The sequence below is a fragment of the Erythranthe guttata genome, chromosome 13 (genome assembly GCF_056151865.1).
Source record: "Erythranthe guttata isolate IM_541 chromosome 13, IM_541, whole genome shotgun sequence".
Lineage (NCBI taxonomy): Eukaryota > Viridiplantae > Streptophyta > Magnoliopsida > Lamiales > Phrymaceae > Erythranthe > Erythranthe guttata.
Genome location: NC_142545.1, coordinates 16,661,802 through 16,681,996, shown reverse-complemented (window position 1 = coordinate 16,681,996; position 20,195 = coordinate 16,661,802). Strand labels below are relative to the sequence as shown.

The following is a 20,195-nucleotide window of genomic DNA, read 5'->3' as shown; positions in this document are numbered from 1 at the left end:
AACATATTTTTCTAGATTTCGTGTAATGTTCTCTAGTTTGTACTCGTCCTGAACAAAAATGCAGTTTCTGATGCACCACAATATGATATTCACAAGCCTAGAGATACATTTTATGATCATCATGTTTAAAAATGTGTAGCTCGAACAAGATAAAACAGGTAACAAATGAAGAATAGTCCCCATAATCTAAAAAATTATAATAAATTTGACACTGGACATATAAGAAGATTCATAATCGATGGGAGTCGGAAGTAGCAACTCCTTTAATATGGCCAGATCCCTAATACAGAAGCGTTATTTCCCGAACTTAACAGAAAACGCTAATCGGGACTGCCAAATACAATCGTATAAAGACGGCGTGATGTGAGAGTTAAAAATGAAGTCAATAATATTGCTGTTCGCTGTAACCTTCGGTCTCACTATTTCCTTCGTGCTTCTCAATTCCCCAAGCCCGACTCCGACTAAGACTAAACCCGACCCGATGGCACGGAGCTTCGTACTGTGGTTGCATGGGTTGGGCGATTCGGGCCCCGCTAACGAACCAATCAAGACGTTTTTTGCTTCACCGGATTTCAGCAACACCAACTGGTCCTTCCCTTCCGCCCCTTCTAATCCTGTCACCTGCAATTGTAAGTCACTAATTTCAAAACTTCGATTGAATTATCTCGATCTCGAATCTGAAACGACGTCGTTTTAGCTGTTTGTTGTTTTTTTACGGGATATCATATTCATCGCGACCGATTTTGATTTGGTAATGTAGGTTGTTCTGCATCTTTGTAGTCGTATTTGTGTTTGGCAAATCCAGGAAGAAGGAATTGATAAATGTAGAAAACAAAAAAGTTAATTGCACAGGAACGAAAACTAATGCTGTCTTCGATTGTTGCATTTTGACTGAATTTGGGAGCTATCTTTTTTCCCGATTGAGTTTCAAATGTTTTAGCATCAAGTTTGAGTTTCTCGTATAGTCATTATGGTGGAATTTTAAAGTGGCCTAGTAGTACTAGTTTGAGACGTTTAAACTCTGAATCGGTTGTTTCCCAAATCGTACTAACCAAAAAAGACTAGCATTATCTGGAATATCTAATTTGAGAAGTCTTGGTACAGTAAAATCATTGGTGTTCGTTCAAATAAGTCGTGAGAGAGCTTATTATATTTTGGTGTACTTCTTAATATGAATAAAATTACCCATCTTAGATGCGGTGCTCTAGATCTTTCACACTTTTATGTTCCTGTACTAATTATTGATCCTAGTTCCAATGGGGCTTTATTCTTAGCTTGCCTTTCTTCTCTTCTGAATAATGTTCGACTTCACTTATGAAAAAAGATTTAAATCTCTTCATGCTTAACTAACATGGCTATGACCTTTGTTTTTTGGTTTCACCCCAATAGTAAATGATTTAAGTTTTGAACTCTTGCTATACTAACATTGAGTGTTCAAGTGATCCGTGATGCAACTTAGGGAAATGAATGTATTGACGGTATAAATGGGCTGATTGTGTCATTTTCTTTCGTGTTGCCGCTTTTCAAATAAAATCTGCCTGTTCTGTGCATCACGTTGCTGTTTGTTAATTTGAATATATTGTAGATGGTGCTATGATGCCTTCCTGGTTTGACATTCACGAGATACCTGTGACAGCTGTGAGATCTGATTCCCTTTATATGTACAATTTCAAGTTTGTGGTTTTTCTTTTCATTTATTTTATGCATCTAAGTTGTGTTTTTTAGCTTCGTTCTTGATTTTGATGAGTTGTTTGATTTCACATTGCAAAGGCAACATTGATTTCACAATTGGAAATTTGAACTCAAATAAAATTGACCAGGCTCTTCTAATAACTCGTGTAACTATGCATAAAATTTTACAAGCATGTACGTAAGTATTAATGTTGCACGGGCATTTAGTAGTTAAATGTGACGATGAGAGTGATTCTTTTTACAGCCATATATTGGCCCTCACCTGCCACTTTGTGCGCATGATAGTCTTCCAAAATTAAATTCCCCTGCATAAATGCCCATTCATGCATTTGTTCATAACTTGGATATGAAATAACTATACTATATGTTGAGTTTATCAAAATAATATAAATGACACTCATGTAACAGACTTCTCCGAACGATGAAAGTAGTGTTCTCAAAGCAGTTCAGAAAGTCCACGCGACAATAGACAAAGAGATAGCAGCTGGAACCAACCCTAAAAATATCTTCGTGTGTGGATTCAGTCAAGGAGGTCAGTCAATATGTCTATTCTCTCATAGGAAACAACTAATTTACCTAAATTCTAACGAAGCATGTCTGGTTGTAGTTGATTCTTCAGGTAATTATAAAATGTTTTTTTTTAATTTTTTTCTTACGCAGGTGCCTTGACATTGGCCAGTGTTCTGCTGTATCCACAAACTCTGGGCGGAGGTGCAGTATTTAGTGGATGGGTTCCGTTTAGTTCCTCAATTCTTGAACGGGTTACACCAGACGCGAAAAAGGTTATTTCTTGCTCAGTTATTATCATTTTTTCTTCTCTAGCGTATTTAATTTCATGCTACAGCTGCATGACGTTTCTATTAATCGGCAATATCATTTGGCTAATCTGCAAACAATTTTTTTCAAGCCGGAGCACGAGTCTCATTTAACTGAAAGTATCAATAAAAAAATAAAACCTTATTTTCGTTTGCTAGAACCTCTTCAACAGTAATAATCAAAGCACAACTGCATGTTGCTATCAAGTTGCAGAAAATTACTTTTCTGACCCTACATACGAATCCTGTTAGCAGTAATGAAACTGCAATTCATCAGCTCTGCTATCTAATTCAATGTGATATCTTCCTGTTTTGTGCAACTTCTTCCATTTTGACTGTTAGAAAGTCTTATACTAATTAAGTGCAACTCATTTATACCTTATTAAATGTCACCTCTTTATTGCTAACCTAGATATAATTACATCTACACTAGTTCCAATTTATATTTTCTTGTGTAAAAGAATTCAATATTGGGGAATTTATGTTTGCATACAGACACCTTTCTTGTGGTACCACGGAATGGCTGACCGAACCGTACTATTCGAAGCTGGACAAGCAGGTCCACCGTTTCTTGAAAAGGCTGGTGTGAAGTGTGAATTCAAGGTATATTTATTAGTCTCCTCCTTCATATTATATTATACACGAAATTAAGCTGTCGATTTTTATTAAATATTGGCGAATTTAATTGAAATTCGGTTGATGGGGTTTTTTGTTTTCAGGCTTACCCTGGTCTTGCTCATTCGATAAGTGATGCTGAGCTTTTTGATCTTGAAGCATGGATCAGTTCCCATCTTCAGAGTTCATCTTGACGGTCCAGATTAGTTCGTCGTGAATCGTGCGGCCTGAAATTGTTTACGGCATCTCCAGTGCACTTGTATGTATTTTTCTGATTTATAAATATGCTGCCTCGTCAATGGTGGTGAATTAGTATTTGTGACACCTTTTTACCAACTTAGAGTTAATTGCAAAACTTCCATTGTATTGTTTTTATTAGCATAATAACCCCTCAATGTTGTATTTCTTATTTTGAATTGCTAAAAACGTTTACACTACTATTAATTTCTTTTATTTATTTTTTCGTCAATGAAGGAACCCGCAATTAACTTATAGAAATTCGAATCGAATTCGACGGGATTCGAAAACTACGTTTCAATTTCTGAAATGATTTGTGCAGGCCAAAATTAAACATTCAGGCACATTTTTTACCATTTTTCAAAAAACAAAAAGTAAAAAAACTCAAAACTCTCTCAACCTTTCGATTTTCTTTCGCAAAGCCCGTGCAAATCGTCAACAGATCGGAGGTAATTTTTACGTTTTTACGATCCTCTTGTTATGTAGATTACGAATCCGGAAAAAAAAAAACGAAAAAAATCACACGTTGGCCTGCTCGTGTGAATTTACACGAGCGCATCCACTGTGCTCGTGTAAATCCACACGAGCAGGCATTTTTATTATTTTTTTTTATTTTTTTTGATTTATAAGATGCTCGTGCAAAAACATGCGAGCATTTCAACAGTGCTCGTGTGAAATCAGATGAGCACTGTTGAAATGCTCGTGTGTTTTTGCACGAGCACAAAAATTTAATTTTTTTTTTTTTTTTTTTTTTTTATTTTTAATTGGGTAGGAATAGTACAAAAGGTAAATAGTTATGGTAAAAAGGTAAAAAATCATGGTAAAAAAGTGCCTGAATGTTTAATTTGGCCTGCGTATATCACCACCCTTTCAATTTTAAACCCTACTTAAAAATACATGCGTTGTATCTTTTGGGCTGATGAAAAGGGCCCAAAAATTAGTTTGTGGGTGATGAGGCCCAAAGTTCGAGGTTGTCCTTGAAATTTGCAGAGATGTTGCGGTGAAACAGACAGAGGAGAGAGAATTTGTGAAAAAAGAAGATATGACCAAGAGATTCTCCGTGGGGCCCACACAAAAACACATCGCCTCATTTGCTCTGCTCACTCACCAATCAAATTCCATCCTTTCCCCTAAATCACCGTTCACCAAATGCCCCTACATAAACTCCTGCGTCGCATGTGATCACTCCCCCCAACACCCAAAATATACGTCGCCAATTTCTATGCCCAAGCATCAAAGACTTCATCCATCAATAATATCCCTTCTCTCTCTCTCTCTTTCTCTCTCCTCTCTCTCCATTTTGTAAACCTAAACTATTCATCAGCTATGAAAAAGCTTTATCGGAAAAGTACGGTCCACCCCACGCCGTCGGTTGTTTCAGAGCATCTGCTTTCTTTTTTGCCGGCGGCGATACTGACTCTGACCGTAGCTCTGTCGCCGGCAGACAGGGAGGTTTTGGCCTACCTCATATCCTGCTCCTCCTCCGCCAGCTTCTCCAACACCCACCGCAAGACCACCACCACCACCACCCAGAAACCCCCCGCCGCCGGTGGAGGCGGCTCAAAGAGCGGCGACGACCACCCGCCGTGCTTCAGCTGCAACTGCTTCCGTTGCTACATGAGCTATTGGGTGAAGTGGGACTCGTCCCCGAACCGGCAGCTCATACACGAGGTAATCGATGCATTTGAAGACAGCGTTTTGAACAAGAAGAATAAGAGAGAGAAGAACAAGGAGAGAAGAAAGGGCAACAAAAGCAGCACCACCACCACCACTATGGTCAAAGGGCATAATAGTATTTGTCCTGTACTGGATGATGCCCCCAAGAACTCTGACCTAATTTTGACCAAGGATGATTTTGATTTCAGCGAGTCAAACTCGTCGGCGGACGCCGCCGCCGCCGGTGCTTCCAGCGGCGGAGATGAGGATGAAAATGAGGAGGAGGAGGAATTGGAGAAGGGCTCCGTGAGGAGGTTGGTTAGTTTTCTTGGGGAGAGAATTTGGAGTGTTTGGGGCTGAAAAAAAAAATGGAAGAAGGTTGGTTTAGTTTTTACTCTTCAAAATTTTATTTTTTTTGCAGCAATTTAAATCTGTTTGTTGAAATTTAGAACCACACCCTCATCTCAATGTAAATTACAATGTGCCACTAATCTTTCCTCTATAAGCTTTTCTGCAATTTCTTAGGGATTCAAAATTTTTGGTTCTTGTTTAGTTTTTGAGGTGTTACTTTAGTACCAGCAAAGTACTATCTACCTAATTATAGGTTTAATCCTTAATTGCGGATTGATGATTGATTCATTTATGAGTGTGGCCATTTCTTGGAAGGGTATAATTGTGAATTGAGTCCCCCGTTGAAAGCGTGTGTAGTTTGTTCGTATCTTCGTCTTCGCCTTTGCCTTTTATCTTGTTCTATGTACAAACAAGAAAAGCCATCACTGTTTATTCTTTGTTTTCTACCCGTAACTCATTTGTACTCTTCGATGAGTCCCCGGTTTTTCCATTGTCCGACTCATCTCTTTTATATCGCAATTTTGTACCACTTGATTACTATTTCACAAACTTACACTACATTATCGGAATGAAACTTCGATTCCGATTTTTTTTCTGGGTTGTTAATGTGCTGTGGGTAAATCATGCTCTCGAGTAATAGTGCGATATATTGGTCAAATCTTGAAATATATGAAGAATTTTTTTTGAAATTCAAGAGGGATTGAATTAGGTCACACTCGCTAGCTCAATTCGTTTGGGAGTGACATTGGTAATGTAAAATTGATTTGAACAAAGAGTGCGGCTCAAATGTAGACAATATAGGAGGTCTACTAAAAGGGAGCTTAGTGCCGAAAGAACAAATTTTGACCGAGAAAAATTTCTTCCTACTGCAAATATATAATAAAAACTACATATATAGACTCTACTTAAAGTTCAAAAAAAAAAAAGAAAAAGAAAAAAATAAACCAATAATATGTATATACACGTACTTAAGGGATGCGATAAATGTCGTTTCAGTTCTAATAATAATGTTTCAACTTCAAACGTAATTTTGATCATTTTTTAATTTGAATAAGCAGAACTTAAAATACAAAATTTGTAGTTCTTCGAGCTAGATTTCTAATCCATCTTGAATCACAAAGATTGTATATCGAATGAGAAAGTTATTAATGAAACAATTAACATTCCCCACAAATTTGATAATTGAAGTCATCTATAATTCAAAACGTAATTCATTCATGCATAACTTTGTGATCCGACATACAAATTAGCTGACTTAGGTTGAATTAGAAAGCTAACACAAAGGGCTACAGTTTTCGTGTTTTGTATTTTTCCAAAATCAGATAAGTTTTCAAAATCTCATTTTAGGTCAAAACGATATTAGTAAATTGCAAACAATATTTAACATTTTAGCATACGAAATCTAAGATTCATGGTTTGATTAAAAAAAAAGGGTTCCCTGTTTTTGTGGATGGGATGGTGTTTTGTTGATTAACTTTTTCAAAAAAGAAAATAAAAAAGAGTATAGTTTATTACCAAAACTGAAAAAGGTTTGGAAAAGATTAGGCGAATGAGCACTTTGTTGCGATAATACTGGTCATAATCATCACTAATCTAATCTCAAAAAATTGAAAAGAAGAAGAAGAGGAGGGAAATTAATCAATCTGATTAAAAAGTGTCAATGGGAAATGCGACATTTGATTGTTTCGATAAAAGAGACGAAAAAAACTTGTGCCCAACAAATTTTTCTGTTTTTCCCTAAAATAAAAATGAGGGTATCTATTCTTTCCACAAGTTAATTGGACTCTTACCAAGAGTGTGTGTGTTCCCTCATCGGGTATTGAAAATAATACTATATATTATCTTTATTATTGTGTTTTATTTGCCTCAATCTTGTCATTTTAATTTTTCAATTTAGTTGTGCTTTAGTTATTTATTTTTCTTTTACAATGTATGTACAGCACTAAATTATTGCTATTAAGAGGCAATCTGCTAAACACTTTCGAACACTAAAAAATAGGAGAGTCATATTTTTCGTATTTTGCTAAAGAATTATCGAGTAGTTTAGTTAGAGAGCTTATTATTCAAAGAATACCTTATTATCCTCAAAGTTATTGTCTTCAAAACCGTATCCACTCCAAAGATAGCATTCTTCCACTATTCCCCCTCTAACTACTAGTTCCATGCTGCCGACCGCCTAATTTTTGTCACACATCATTGGAAAAAAGTTCGTTAAATCTAAGATGTTTGTTTTTTAGTCTAATTTCTTCAACTAAATTGCCAATTTTTCAGTCTAAATTGTCTATTACTAGTCTAAGTTGTCCCAAGGTACTTTAAGCATATTCAAAATATTAGGGCAGAGTGACAGACTATTAGGTATACGCAATATTTTTTGGAAGTTTTAGCCAATTTTCCCTACTATAAGATATGATTTTTCAATAAAATCTATAATCCAACTATAATCATGTCACTAACTTTTATTATCTAGTCAATAAAGTTTAATAGTGACAAACAAATTGAGCTTAAGGTGGTATTTCAAATTAATCGATTTTTTTATAATATCAAAGTAAAATTGAGGAAAGAAAGAAAGCAGGAGTGGTGATTGGATGAAAAGGGGTGAAAATTGGTTGGACCATGGGCTGTGGTTTATGTGAAATCACTTTCCATAATATTGCACTGTCTAGTGCAGTTTGGCTATTATGGGAAAATTTACATTTATTGCACTCCTTTTTGCAGGTGGGCCCCACTTCATACTCATCTCAAACCATTATTTACATTTTTATTTTATATATATTATGATGATGATAATTATATATTTAATTACATTTGTCACATTAGGCAGCCTTTTTCATACCTTAAGAGGGTTGAATAATTCAACATGAGTAAGCATGAGTAAATTTTGGTGGGAATAACTCTAAGTAAGTCAATAATTTATATTTGAACTTCAACTAACATTTTTTGTCGTTTCTGAATAGACAGTGACTCAAAACCTTTAATTTGCTAATAACAATTAACAACCCAATTTATTTAATTAGATATAACATATCTACTTTTGGTTCTAAGTATGTATTGTCCTTAAAACAATTTCCTCCTAAGTACTTTTGTTGAATAATTGTCCTTCGCATGTGTGTATCAGACAATTTACTGATGTGAGATTACATGACTCGGTCAATATTTTGCAGTGACTCGCGTTTCAACACAGTACACGTAGTTTTTTAGGAAAACCTGGTTTGTTTGAATTTGGTCAAAGGTCAAAAGTGGAACGTTTAGTAAAATTACAATACACTTGAAGAATGTCGTAAATTTGCGCACTAATTTCTAACGCAGATCCGTAAAATACTTCGAAATTATATATCATGTTATATATTTATTTGAATTAATAAGAAGTTTACATATTTTTTAATTAAATTATATTCAAATAAAATAATAAATTAAAATCAGAAATACTTTAGTTATACAACTTGTATATATACTTTTATATTGGATCCTAATCTATATGTGGGCTAACACCTGAGTCCTTTACTAGTAAAATACTGAAATGACTTTTAATTGGGCCAGCCCATGTATTTGGGCTTTTATGTTGGTTTGGAATTATTTTAGAGTTCTATAAATTAGGTGAAATAATTAAATGAAGCACCGTGGAGTTTAGTATTTATAGTACTTATGGAGATGAATAGAGACAGCTCCTGTTGTATCTCATAATTCAATTCCTCCATTTCTCTATAGAGTTGTCATTCAATTGGAGTTTCATTGTCTTTGTTTCTAGTGATTATCTTGTGTCGGCCAATCTCGTTGTGGGCCCCACACTATATATATATATTTATAAAATCCCTTTGGGCAATGACGTGAGATGAGTTTTTATTTTTATTTATTTTATATTTTTATATTTTTTTAATTGTGAGATTATGAATTATTTAACACGAATTGACATAGCATATTGACCAAACCCATGATGTTTAGTACCAATCTAAAATCACAAATTGACTAAACACATATTTGTTTATATATAAATATAATGATGTGTACATATTCTTCTCAAAAAAAAAAAATGATAAGTACATATATATATTTGAAAATGAACTATTCCCTTTTGCAGTGGTGGAAGGGATGCCTACATGTTTATTGAATGCTTAAATAATTTAATATCTAAAATAATACATATTCTTTTCAAAATATGATTATTAAAACTACTATACTAGAGTTGTCACAACCATTTGAATTTCTGGACGTGTATTGAATTATTGGAGATTGAGCCGTTGCTGAACAATAACAATTCCATGTTAGAGTTACTACTGTTTGTTCTCTCTCTATTTTTCTATCCATAATTCGTATATAATCCGTAATCTTTAATCCCTTTTCATATATACATTATTATGAGATGTGATAAACGTCGTTCGAGTTTTAATAATACCGTTTTTTACTTCAAACATGATTTTGATTATTTTTTATTCCAAATTTTGTAAAACCCGAAAAATAGGATTTGTAGTATTCTGAGTTAGTTTTTTAATCCAACTTAAATCACCAAAATTGGATGTCAGACGAGAAAGATATACATGAATCAATGGATACTGCCCACAACTTTGATGTATTGGGGTATCTAAAATTCAAAATGTGCCTCATTCATGCATAACTTTGTCACACGGCATCCAATCTAGCGGATTTAAGTTGAATTAGAAAACTAACACAAATGACTACAGTTTTTGTGTTTCGAATTTTGCCAAAATCAAAATAAAAATATGGCAAAATCAAATTCGAAGTCAATACAGTATTAGTAAACGACATTTAACATTTCAGTATTATTATTTATACTAGTTTATTCAGTTTGGTGCTCTAAGAATCTTATGCAATATTCAAAAGAGTAGCCAACAATAGCTTACCTAGGCATGAATGATTGTATTGGACTTCATTACACCTTGGTGTGATTTAATGGGCTTGGTCTTAATGAGCTTGATTAATTAGGCCTTAGTCAATCACACCATAAACACAATCAATGATCATAAATAACTACTTATTTATAACAATTATTGAAGGCATCGTCTTAGTGCTAATGACTTTATAGATTAATATTAGATCAAAAGTTCAATTTCTTTTATTTTATTTAAAAAAAAAATGCATGTAAGTCTCATTAAATTTAATATCAGATTCATATAATTTCAACATAGTACGTATAAGTAGGGTAAAATCCAAAATATAGGATACTCAAAATATGTCCATAATTTTCGAAAAAAATAAATGTAATAATCTATTTTATTTTTTAAATTCTTATTAGTTGGTGGTACTTAAGGGCTTTTTTTTTTTTTTTGTAAGTTTGAAGTTGTTACAATCACTTTCAGATCTAACGTACAAGGAAAGTAGGTGGTCTTTTGCTTTCTCAATCTAAATACATAAACTAATCGTGATTTGTCCTAATTAATCAGCCACTCCCATCATAGTTTAATACTGCCACGTCATTATAGTATATTCGCGTTTAATGTTTCACCAATGATTAATTTTCTTTTCATCATTTTAATTAATTAAATGTCTGTAGTTTAATCAAGATTATATATGGCAATTGTGAAAGGAATCACTGCATTACTATATTAAGAAAGAATAATTGCTTTTTTTTCCTTCTCTTTTTTTTTCAAAGTCAAATGATTTGATATGATTCGTCGAAAATAAAATAGTCAAGATAAAATATAGACCGATACAGTAAATTAACGAATATACAATTTCTTAATCAATGAAAAAGTAAGTATTTTTTTTTCTATAATTTCGAGCTGAAAAAAAATATTTAACTAAATAAATATCAAATTATGTAATAATCCACTGTTTTATACTCTTTATAATTATAATTTATAAAATGAAGATTTTGGCACCTATTTAAAACATTAAATCAAGGGTTTGTTGGCAAAAACGAATCAATGCTAGAAATGGATTATTTTATGATTTGAAATTTGATTCGCGTGATGTAAGAGAACTTATACTAATAATAAATAAATATTGCTTTGATTAAAGTACCCTTAACAATTTGCTAATCATTGTATTAGTGCTAATTTCAATAATCAAATGATGTAGACTTACTTGACTACGATGTGTATCCACTTAAAGCTGTAGCAAATAGTAAATGATTCGAATTAATATGAAATTATGAACTGTCAAGTGAATTTAATTATTATTAATTTATTAATTATAAGTAATTTGAAAAATAATTTCGAATAATTAGCAGTGAGAGGAGAGTGACGTCACTCGATTTAACCGACTCTGCGAATCCCAACACACAGCACTGACAGCAAGTTACAGAGCAAACTGTACCCCGAACACAGAGACAAAGGGCAAAGTCGTCTTTTCACTATCCCTAAGAAGGGCCTTTTCGTCATTTCACAGCCTTCCCCGACATCCACTCCCTTCAACTTCCCACCTACACTCTCTCTCTCTCACTCCTCCCCCCCCCCCCACTAAAAAAGCTTTACTTTCTCTCTCTGCTGCTGCACATTGTGCATTCACACACTCCCCCATTTCCTCTCTCTGAAGAAATCAAGTGAAATGGGTACTCGAACCGGGTCGCACCAGCTGAGCAACGGGCTTATTGTGTCGGGTCGACCCGAGCAGCAGCTCAAAGAGCGGCAGCCGACAATGGCGTCACGCGCCGTTCCCTATACCGGCGGCGACGTCAAGAGGTCCGGGGAGCTAGGCAAAATGTACGGCGTCGACCTCTCCGGAGGGGACCACCACCACCACCACCCACCAACCGGCGGCCCGCCTAAGCTCCCCTCGCGACCACCCTCGTCTTCTCAGCACAACAGTGGATCTGCGAGATCCGGCCCGAATTCCGGCCCTGTTGGCCCAAAAAACACTGGCTCCGGGCCTATGAGCAAAAGATCGTCGTCTTCTTCATTCTCCGGGCCGATGACGCCGATTCAGCCCACCGGACTCATCACCTCGGGCCCGCTGGGCACGTCCAGCTCGAATCGTAGGTCCGGGCAGCTGGATAACACAGCGTCCGCTCCGAGCTCGTTCAACAAGGCTACTTACGGCTCTGCCGTTACCAGCCTGGGGGAGGAGGTGAGATTAGGGTTTAGGGTTTCGAGGGTGGCAATGTGGGTGTGTTTGGTAGTGGTGGTGATGGGGCTGGTGGTGGGGGCGTTTCTCATGGCCGCAGTGAAGAAGCCGGTGATTCTGGTGGCGGTTGTGGCGGTGCTGGTGCCTGCTGTGATGATCTTGATATGGAATTACGCGTACCGAAAACACGGGGTCTTGGGATTCTTGAAGAAGTATCCGGATGCCGAGCTGAGGGGCGCCATAGATGGCCAGTTCGTAAAGGTCACTGGGGTAAGTAACCCCTGGCCCTGCAGGCTTGTTTTATCTTGCCTTTTGGTTTGACTAGTCTCAATTGTTAAATAGTATTAGTTAATTGGAGATTTGGTGGTAGTTTAAGTACTTAATTACATGTTGGATAATTAATTCTTTCCGGGCAGGGTCTAGTAACTTAGATTCTGGTTTCGATTGCATACTATTTATGGTAGTCATCAGAAAATTGTTTTTCTTCCTCTGCTTCTCTTTTTTTCATTTTGGGACTGAAAATTATGCGGACCTGATGAAATCATTATATAGTATATTTTAGGATGTTTTGAGATTCAACAAACTATGGTTACAATTCATTACAAATTGGGGGAAATCGGGAGGTCAGCAGGGCGAGAAATTCCTATATCCTTTTTCATTTAGGGAGTTCATGGTTTTGGGTAGGTTCTAGCTAGAGACATGAGGAATTTCATTGGATATCTTGTTTTATACGAGATGTTCGAAATCTTGGATGCTGTAATTTAGGTTTCACTAGAAGTAGCACATAGTTCTGATAAGTATAGCCTTCAATATTTGTTTCGTACTGGGTAATAAAGGCATGATGACACATGAAATATTTCAGCAGTTCAAATATTAAGCATGAAGCTAGTAGTTCTTCCATGCCGTAATTTTCAGTGACGTAAAATGGACATGCCACCTGCGAAGCGATAGACATAATTTATGATCAAACTAAACAGAAAACTTTAACAGGGAGAAAAGAGTGGAAATGCCCAGTATAAATCTGGCATCCTGTATCTTAATCTTTGGCTTTTCTCATTCTTTAGTAATTGTTTCCCTAAACTTTTTTTTTTCCTCTTTTGCATTATTTCATTTCTGTTCATACCTTTTTTTTTCTTCTCAAATTATACTCTATTTATTCGTGTTGGATTGTCATGTGTAGGTTGTGACTTGTGGCAGCATACCTCTTGAATCTTCTTTTCAGAGGATACCGAGATGTGTGTATGCATCATCAGAATTATACGAATATAGAGGTTGTGGTGGAAAACCAGCAAATGCTAAACAAAGGTTCTTCTCTTGGGGATGCAGATATTCAGAGGTCAGCTTGTGTTACTTGTTACTAAATCAGATAGGAATTATATGGCTGCTTCATCTGACCGTAAAATATTAGTTGCATAAGACTTTTATAAACAAACTAATTATCACCACATCCATGTTTATTTATCCAACTCATGGTTACGTTTAATCCCATTTTTAATTCCAATTTACAAAATTTCTGTAATTTCAGTTGTCTGTGATGGACCATATATATTGCAAATGCAATTTGGGTTTTATTTCAGTTGTCATTTCAGAACCTTTTCGGATAAATTGTTTTTTTTTCAGTTGTTATGCCTCCAACTTATTATTCGGATAAAATCTTTTTATTCCAACTTATTACACTTCCAGATTGTAGGATGCATAAGCATTGCTTGGTGTTTTGGAGGTCAATATAGTTAACAAGATTGGTGACATCGGTTTAATTTGTAATGTTTTGCATGCATGTTTTTAAGTTGACTTTTGTAAAGTTGACAAGGATAACTTCTCGATTGATGTATCTCACTCCCTTTTGTTTTCCTTGTGTTAACAGAACTTTGTTGCGGATTTTTATATATCAGACTTCCAGTCTGGTTTAAGAGCTCTAGTGAAAGCAGGCTATGGAGCTAAAGTTGCCCCATTTGTTAAACCGACTGTAGTAGTTGATGTCACCAAAGACAACGAAAAATTGTCTCCAAACTTCCTACGCTGGCTTTCTGACCGGGGTTTATCAAGTGACGACAATATAATGCGTCTTAAAGAAGGGTAAGACATTTTTAATTTTACCCCCTCTTTGTATAAATCATAAACTGCGAAACACACCTAAGAATCAGCTGATACAAGCGCTGAAATTTTAAAATAAAATAAACTCTCTATCATGTAAGTTCAGTTTCTTTATCAAGAGCAATGCATGAAATCTTGATATCGGAAACTCTTTTCTTTATAAATATTTATTTTAGTGTTTCTCCAATGATTTATATTTTTAATTTGATTGCAGTTATATCAAAGAAGGAAGTACAGTGAGTATCATGGGAGTGGTTCGACGCCATGATAATGTACTAATGATTGTTCCACCCACAGAGCCTATCTCGACAGGCTGTCGTTGGCCCTGTTGCCTTCTCCCAACATACATCGAAGGCCTTGTTTTAACGTCCGATGAGAGTCAAAGTGAAGATGTGATTCCTGTATAGATGGTCCGAATTCTTTTTCTTTTCTTCTTTTTGTCTAAGGTTTGCAAGACACAAGTAAATAGTGGAGTGTATGACGTGAAGAAGTTTCCGGCCGGTCCACTGTGTATTCTTTTCCTGGATGAAGAGCAATATATGTATCTTGTAAGATTATCCATCCGAACGGGAAAAAAGAGTTATTAACCCGTTCATCAAATTTTTCATGCCATTGTATAGAAGTCATCTACGTTGCTCTTGGCCTGTATCCCGATTTCCCTTTTTCTGCATATATATGATGGATATCGTTTTTCTTCTTCGACGTGTTCAAATATAAAAATGTGAATTTAAGATACTAGCTAATTGTCGTCTAATCATACATCCGATGGTTTAGTGCATCATATCTGCTCAGCTAATTATTAACTGCTGTTATGCAATTGCACAGCTCTGCTTAAAGCACGATTCAACGTCACAGGTCACTTGCGCGAACTATTCCGAATATTCATAATCTTCATGATAGAGACATCAATCATACTTTACCTAATTAATCAATATTATAGCTTAGTGATGTGTGTATAATAGGATAGAGATAGAGATAGATTACAACCAATGGCATTAAATTACAAAACATATACTAATACTAGGAATAGGGTTCAATTGAAAGATCCCTCCACAATGTCTTTCTTGATTTTTATCTTGGCCCTGTTTTCCTGTAATTTTAGATGTACCAACAAAATTTTAACATTACCTTATCAGCTGCCATTTGCTCTATCCCCTTTCGTCAGCAGCTAGAGATACATGTGTGTGTGTTTGTGTGTGTGTGTGTGTGTCGAGACTCGATAATATTTACCAATAATCGTTCCAAAGAATAATATCTTCAAACTATTTTCACTAACCTATGTTGTATACAATCATCTTCTCCAAGTCATAATATATCATGCTTATTTTTTTTTTGACATGAATGTGACACATGCAAAACTTTGAGAGACAATACTCTCTCTACTTTGATGTAATCTTTAATTGTTACTATCACACGATTTGTGCATAACACCAACCACTATTTTTAATGATTATGACCCGGAAAAAATCACGGTGTATCCATTAATGCAGAGATATCAAAGTTACCGACTATCCCTTGACTTAAGAGGCGCAAGGCAGCTCCTTGAGAAAATTTCCTCGCAAATACAAAACAGGGAACAGATGTAGAGTTATTACTGCACCACTCTCTTCTGGACTCCGTTTCATAGTATACATTGTCTATATCCTGAATATATACGAATAAGCAGAAAGTCAAACCAAGCAGCAAATATATTTAAAAAATCGTCAATTTTAGTAACAGTTATCTGGTGCCGTTAATAAACCTTTATTATTTTTATCTGTTGAGGCCCTGCATCTGCATAGCTATATGTAAAAGGATGCCATGCCTCGTTTTCTGCATTTCCCATGGACTGGTTCCATAAAGTGTACGTAACTGTTCTTCTTTCCAGCTCAGCTTCAAGATCATTCATCTATAAACAAAAAGAAAAATAATTTGGCATTACAAGCATTTATAACAAAATTGTCTCGAAGAAGGCCCGTTCGACCAATATATGGATGTGCAACAATATAATATTTGCACACACACACACACACACACACACACACACACACACATATATATATATATATATATATATATATATATATATATATATATATATATATATATATATATATATATATATATATATATATATTGGCTTACTGCTAGTAAGGTCTGCATATAATGTTCATCTGGTATACAGTTGTGCTGTTTCTGAAGTTTCTGCATCCAATTCATCAGACATTATTAAGCCAATATTATTATAAAAATAGAAAGTGCAGGCCACATAAAAAAAAGGCAATCATCTCAAAAAATGGCTATTGATATTACAAATGCTGATTGATATGGTTTACAATCATTTTCTGAACATGCAGCATAGGTAACTTACAAGATTCTTCTTGCCCTTACTCTCATCATCTGGTGGACGTCTCTGCAAAAAAAAAAAAACATCATTTCTCAGGGAGGATTTACATTTACTTATGCAAGCTCAAATTCTTTGGTCAACAAGCAACATAAAATCATTTCTTCATCTCTTATTACAATAGCACCAGTACACGTCAAATGTATAAAACGATATGATCAAAGTGAACTTGGCGTGTAGTGATGATTTTGATTGATAGAGCCCAAAGAACACGCAATCTGAAGTAAACAAGCAAATAAAGATACATTGGGGAAAAAGTATGTACCTTGCAGAACCTCCTGAAGATCGAAATAACAATTTCATCATCTACCATAACTTCTGCATGTCTTCGAATTAAAGTGACCCACTGGAGCAGTAAACTAATTAAATTCATAATAGCAATATATTTCAGTTGTAACAACAAAATTTCACAATCGTACAGTAGACAAATTAATAGCCTCAGTGACGCTACTATTCGATTAATGCAGGCAAAGTTTGTTTTATGTCCTTGATATTTTCTTTTTTTTGATTTTTAACAACACTCCAAATATTACCTGTGATCCTTTGCGCCACTTGTTCTTGGGTAAAAATGGTGACATCTTTGGATTGTAGCGAACATCTTTTTTATCAAGAAAGCTGGGCCAGAAAATACATAATTTTGTTATCTTACATAGATAACTTCGTCTAGTAAGTTACAATACAAATGAGTTCAAGGCATCATTCAAATTTTTATCAACTACCTACCTGTCTACAAAACTTCTTGGAGAATTCTGCAGATAGTTGTAAATATAGCTGAAGTTGTACAAAGGTACACAGCTGTTTCAGTTGATAAAACTAATGTCAGATAACTACAAATGCTCCAACAGCAGCATATATTATGAAGTCGAAATGTGGAATATATTAGATGAACTGGATACGTAATATGCTAAAGAAATTTTTGACCAAGCTAACCGGCATAATGAATAGTAGATGCTGACTCTCAGTCTCAGATACTAATTCAAACACTCAACTATGGTCAGAGAAAATGACAAGCGTACTCAACTGAGATACATGCAAAGAAATCACATAACGATGTATTCAAATATTACCAGAAGGGAATAAAAAAAGTAAATTATCTCATCCTATTGCAACGAACAGTAATTAGTAATTACTTTAACTCTGCAGGTTGTGCAATCAATATCCCACAAATGAGCTATAGCCAATTTAAGGTAAATGAAGCACAATTTCTCAAGGCATAATTGTAAGGATGTTAATTATATATTCTCTATCTCCAGTCTCTTATGTAAAGTAAGAATTCTCCAGTCTCTAGCACCAATCACTCAAAATAGATAAAATCTATTAATGCAACATCAACAACTTAAACTGCATACTGAGTGAAGCATTCTCCAGCTCGTTTATTTGGAGATTTTTTTCTTAACTAGTATCACATATCAAATAGAGTACGATATACAGCAGATACACTACATTTAAGCATGAAAACTACCACTTCCATAATTTTTCATTTTGTTTTGTAGAAATGTTTATTGGCTGTAATGAAGATAACCTGTCTGATAAGAGAACGAATCTTTGATTTGCTGGATCCTGAAGGGCTTCTTCAAATAGCAATCTCTCAGCTTCAATCATGCTCTCTTCTCCCCAGGCTACCTACACCATTATCTCTAATATCAATCTATTGAACTGATTAGATTGAGCAAAATAATCCATCAAATTCAAGAATGCTTTTCAAATTTTTTTTTCCTCGTCAACTCATTTCCATATCGTCTCCATAACCAAACAATGAATAATTCGACTAGTTACCTTAATGCTATTTTTCAACTGCCGGTTAAAGAAGATCGGTCTTGTAGTAGATTCATCAAACAGAAAACCAGGCTCGGAATGTATATATATCGAATATTTTGCCTTGTCCACATTCTGCAAAGACGAAAACATAGTTCCCAACATGAAATTGGAAATCCAAATCCAAATCCAGTGCAAAGCTATTAGTCTCAAACAGATAAAGGAACATCTCAAACCACCATAAATGATAATAATTACAAGAAACAAGTCAACAAAAGACTGAAACATTCAATTAATGCCAATTAACTTCATCTAAAAAAACCTTTACCTCGAAAAAACTTTCCCAGAGAAAATCGAGAGGCAAATTCTTCCGAACCAGAAACAGAAACGCGATTTTGGGATCGCCCCTGAAATGATAGTCCGAAACACGAGTTCTCCTCGGCAAAACAACCGAAGCAGAAGAACCCATCGACTGAGAATACTGCTGGATTCTGAGGAAAGCCCACACGCAGAGAATGAGGGACACCAGAATCAGCAGCTTCCACCCTAAACACAACACGTGGCGCATCGACAGCCCCGGTTTCAACGACGCATATCCCTTCTTCGTCATCGCCGATCACATACACACGCAGCCGAATCACCACTGTGTATAAATTTATTCCTCAAATCCTACTCCCTCCTCTTCTTTCTCTTCCTGTAATTCAATTCAACACAAAAAAAAAACATAGAAAAATTACAAACACGTAAAAATACAGATTTACGGAATTCGCAATTCGGATTAGGAGAGCGAAATACATGTACATTGTAAAATGGAATGAGCAAAATGAGAGGGAGTGGATCAAGCAATTTTACATAAATGGTGAATCGAGAGTGAAACCAAAATCGAAAAGTAAAAAGTTTTGGTTTGAAACGGAAGCTTTGTGGCGGTGGTGGTGGTGCTCGCTTTTTGTTTCGTGCTATATGACAATGGAGCTAGCTGCAATGTCGAAACGACACCGTTTGTTTCCTGGGTTTTTTCTCTCCAGCACTTTTTCCCCAATTTGATTGATTTGATTTACTTTTTATATATAATCAAAATCCATTTTTTTTTGTTTTAAGTAATAAATTCCACCTTTTTTTTTCATTCATCAAAAAAAGAAAAAAAAAAAACCCAATTTGTTTTATATGATAGTCTAATTCAAACGTGAATACGTGATATAGGATGTCAACTATTTGTTTGGTAGTGAATAAATATTTGTTTAATGATAGTAGGTAGAGACAATATTCATACTAACTATTTAAACATACCTTCAAATTGTAATACATATAAAAAATTTTAATCATAATTTAATAAAACAAAAAAAATTGATTTCCAAATTGAGACGTGTACACCTGACTTCGGTAAAAAAAAAAAGTCAAATTTGTAATAGTAAAAATTCTCTATTTATGTGATGAATTGGTTATATCTTTATCTTTTATAAACACGCAAACACAAATACATCGGGTAGATCTTTATTTTTTATAAACACGTAAAGACAAATACATCGGGTAGATTTTAATCTTTTATAAATACGCAAACACAAATACATTAGTGTATGCAA

The 20,195-nt window shown here is 35.0% G+C and overlaps 4 protein-coding genes across 6 annotated transcripts; 3 read left to right on the top strand and 1 right to left on the bottom strand.

Annotated features, from left to right (window-relative positions):
- Nucleotides 1–282: 282 nt before the first annotated feature.
- On the top strand, nucleotides 283–3,477 carry LOC105968476 (putative carboxylesterase Os04g0669500). The gene is made up of 6 exons (XM_012993112.2): nucleotides 283–629; nucleotides 1,586–1,638; nucleotides 2,101–2,224; nucleotides 2,353–2,474; nucleotides 3,003–3,110; nucleotides 3,227–3,477. The coding sequence occupies exons 1-6, from the start codon at nucleotides 377–379 to the stop codon at nucleotides 3,314–3,316; spliced, it is 750 nt and encodes a 249-aa protein (XP_012848566.2). The 5' UTR covers nucleotides 283–376; the 3' UTR covers nucleotides 3,317–3,477.
- Nucleotides 3,478–4,441: 964 nt separating this feature from the next.
- Nucleotides 4,442–5,550, top strand: LOC105969152 (hypothetical protein). Its single transcript, XM_012993894.2, has one exon. The coding sequence runs from the start codon at nucleotides 4,686–4,688 to the stop codon at nucleotides 5,373–5,375; it is 690 nt and encodes a 229-aa protein (XP_012849348.1). The 5' UTR covers nucleotides 4,442–4,685; the 3' UTR covers nucleotides 5,376–5,550.
- A 6,161-nt stretch (nucleotides 5,551–11,711) lies between these two features.
- Nucleotides 11,712–15,173, top strand: LOC105968949 (Ubiquitin-specific protease family C19-related protein). Its single transcript, XM_012993657.2, has 4 exons — nucleotides 11,712–12,653; nucleotides 13,564–13,719; nucleotides 14,248–14,459; nucleotides 14,692–15,173. The coding sequence occupies exons 1-4, from the start codon at nucleotides 11,868–11,870 to the stop codon at nucleotides 14,882–14,884; spliced, it is 1,347 nt and encodes a 448-aa protein (XP_012849111.1). The 5' UTR covers nucleotides 11,712–11,867; the 3' UTR covers nucleotides 14,885–15,173.
- Nucleotides 15,174–15,702: 529 nt separating this feature from the next.
- On the bottom strand, nucleotides 15,703–19,772 carry LOC105969148 (glycosyltransferase BC10). Of its 3 annotated transcripts, none has more exons than XM_088811798.1 (11): nucleotides 19,411–19,772; nucleotides 18,944–19,309; nucleotides 18,637–18,750; nucleotides 18,383–18,483; nucleotides 17,584–17,655; nucleotides 17,394–17,475; nucleotides 17,126–17,206; nucleotides 16,828–16,869; nucleotides 16,602–16,661; nucleotides 16,219–16,365; nucleotides 15,703–16,121 (listed from the first exon to the last, which is right to left on the bottom strand). In XM_088811798.1, exons 2-11 carry the CDS (start codon nucleotides 19,223–19,225, stop codon nucleotides 15,945–15,947), a joined length of 1,158 nt encoding a protein of 385 aa, XP_088667924.1. In that variant the 5' UTR covers nucleotides 19,226–19,309; nucleotides 19,411–19,772; the 3' UTR covers nucleotides 15,703–15,944. The 3 variants fall into 3 exon arrangements, with proteins under 3 accessions (XP_088667924.1, XP_088667925.1, XP_088667923.1); XM_088811799.1 differs by having other exon boundaries at nucleotides 19,468–19,682; XM_088811797.1 differs by having other exon boundaries at nucleotides 19,417–19,671.
- Between the last annotated feature and the right edge of the window lie 423 nt (nucleotides 19,773–20,195).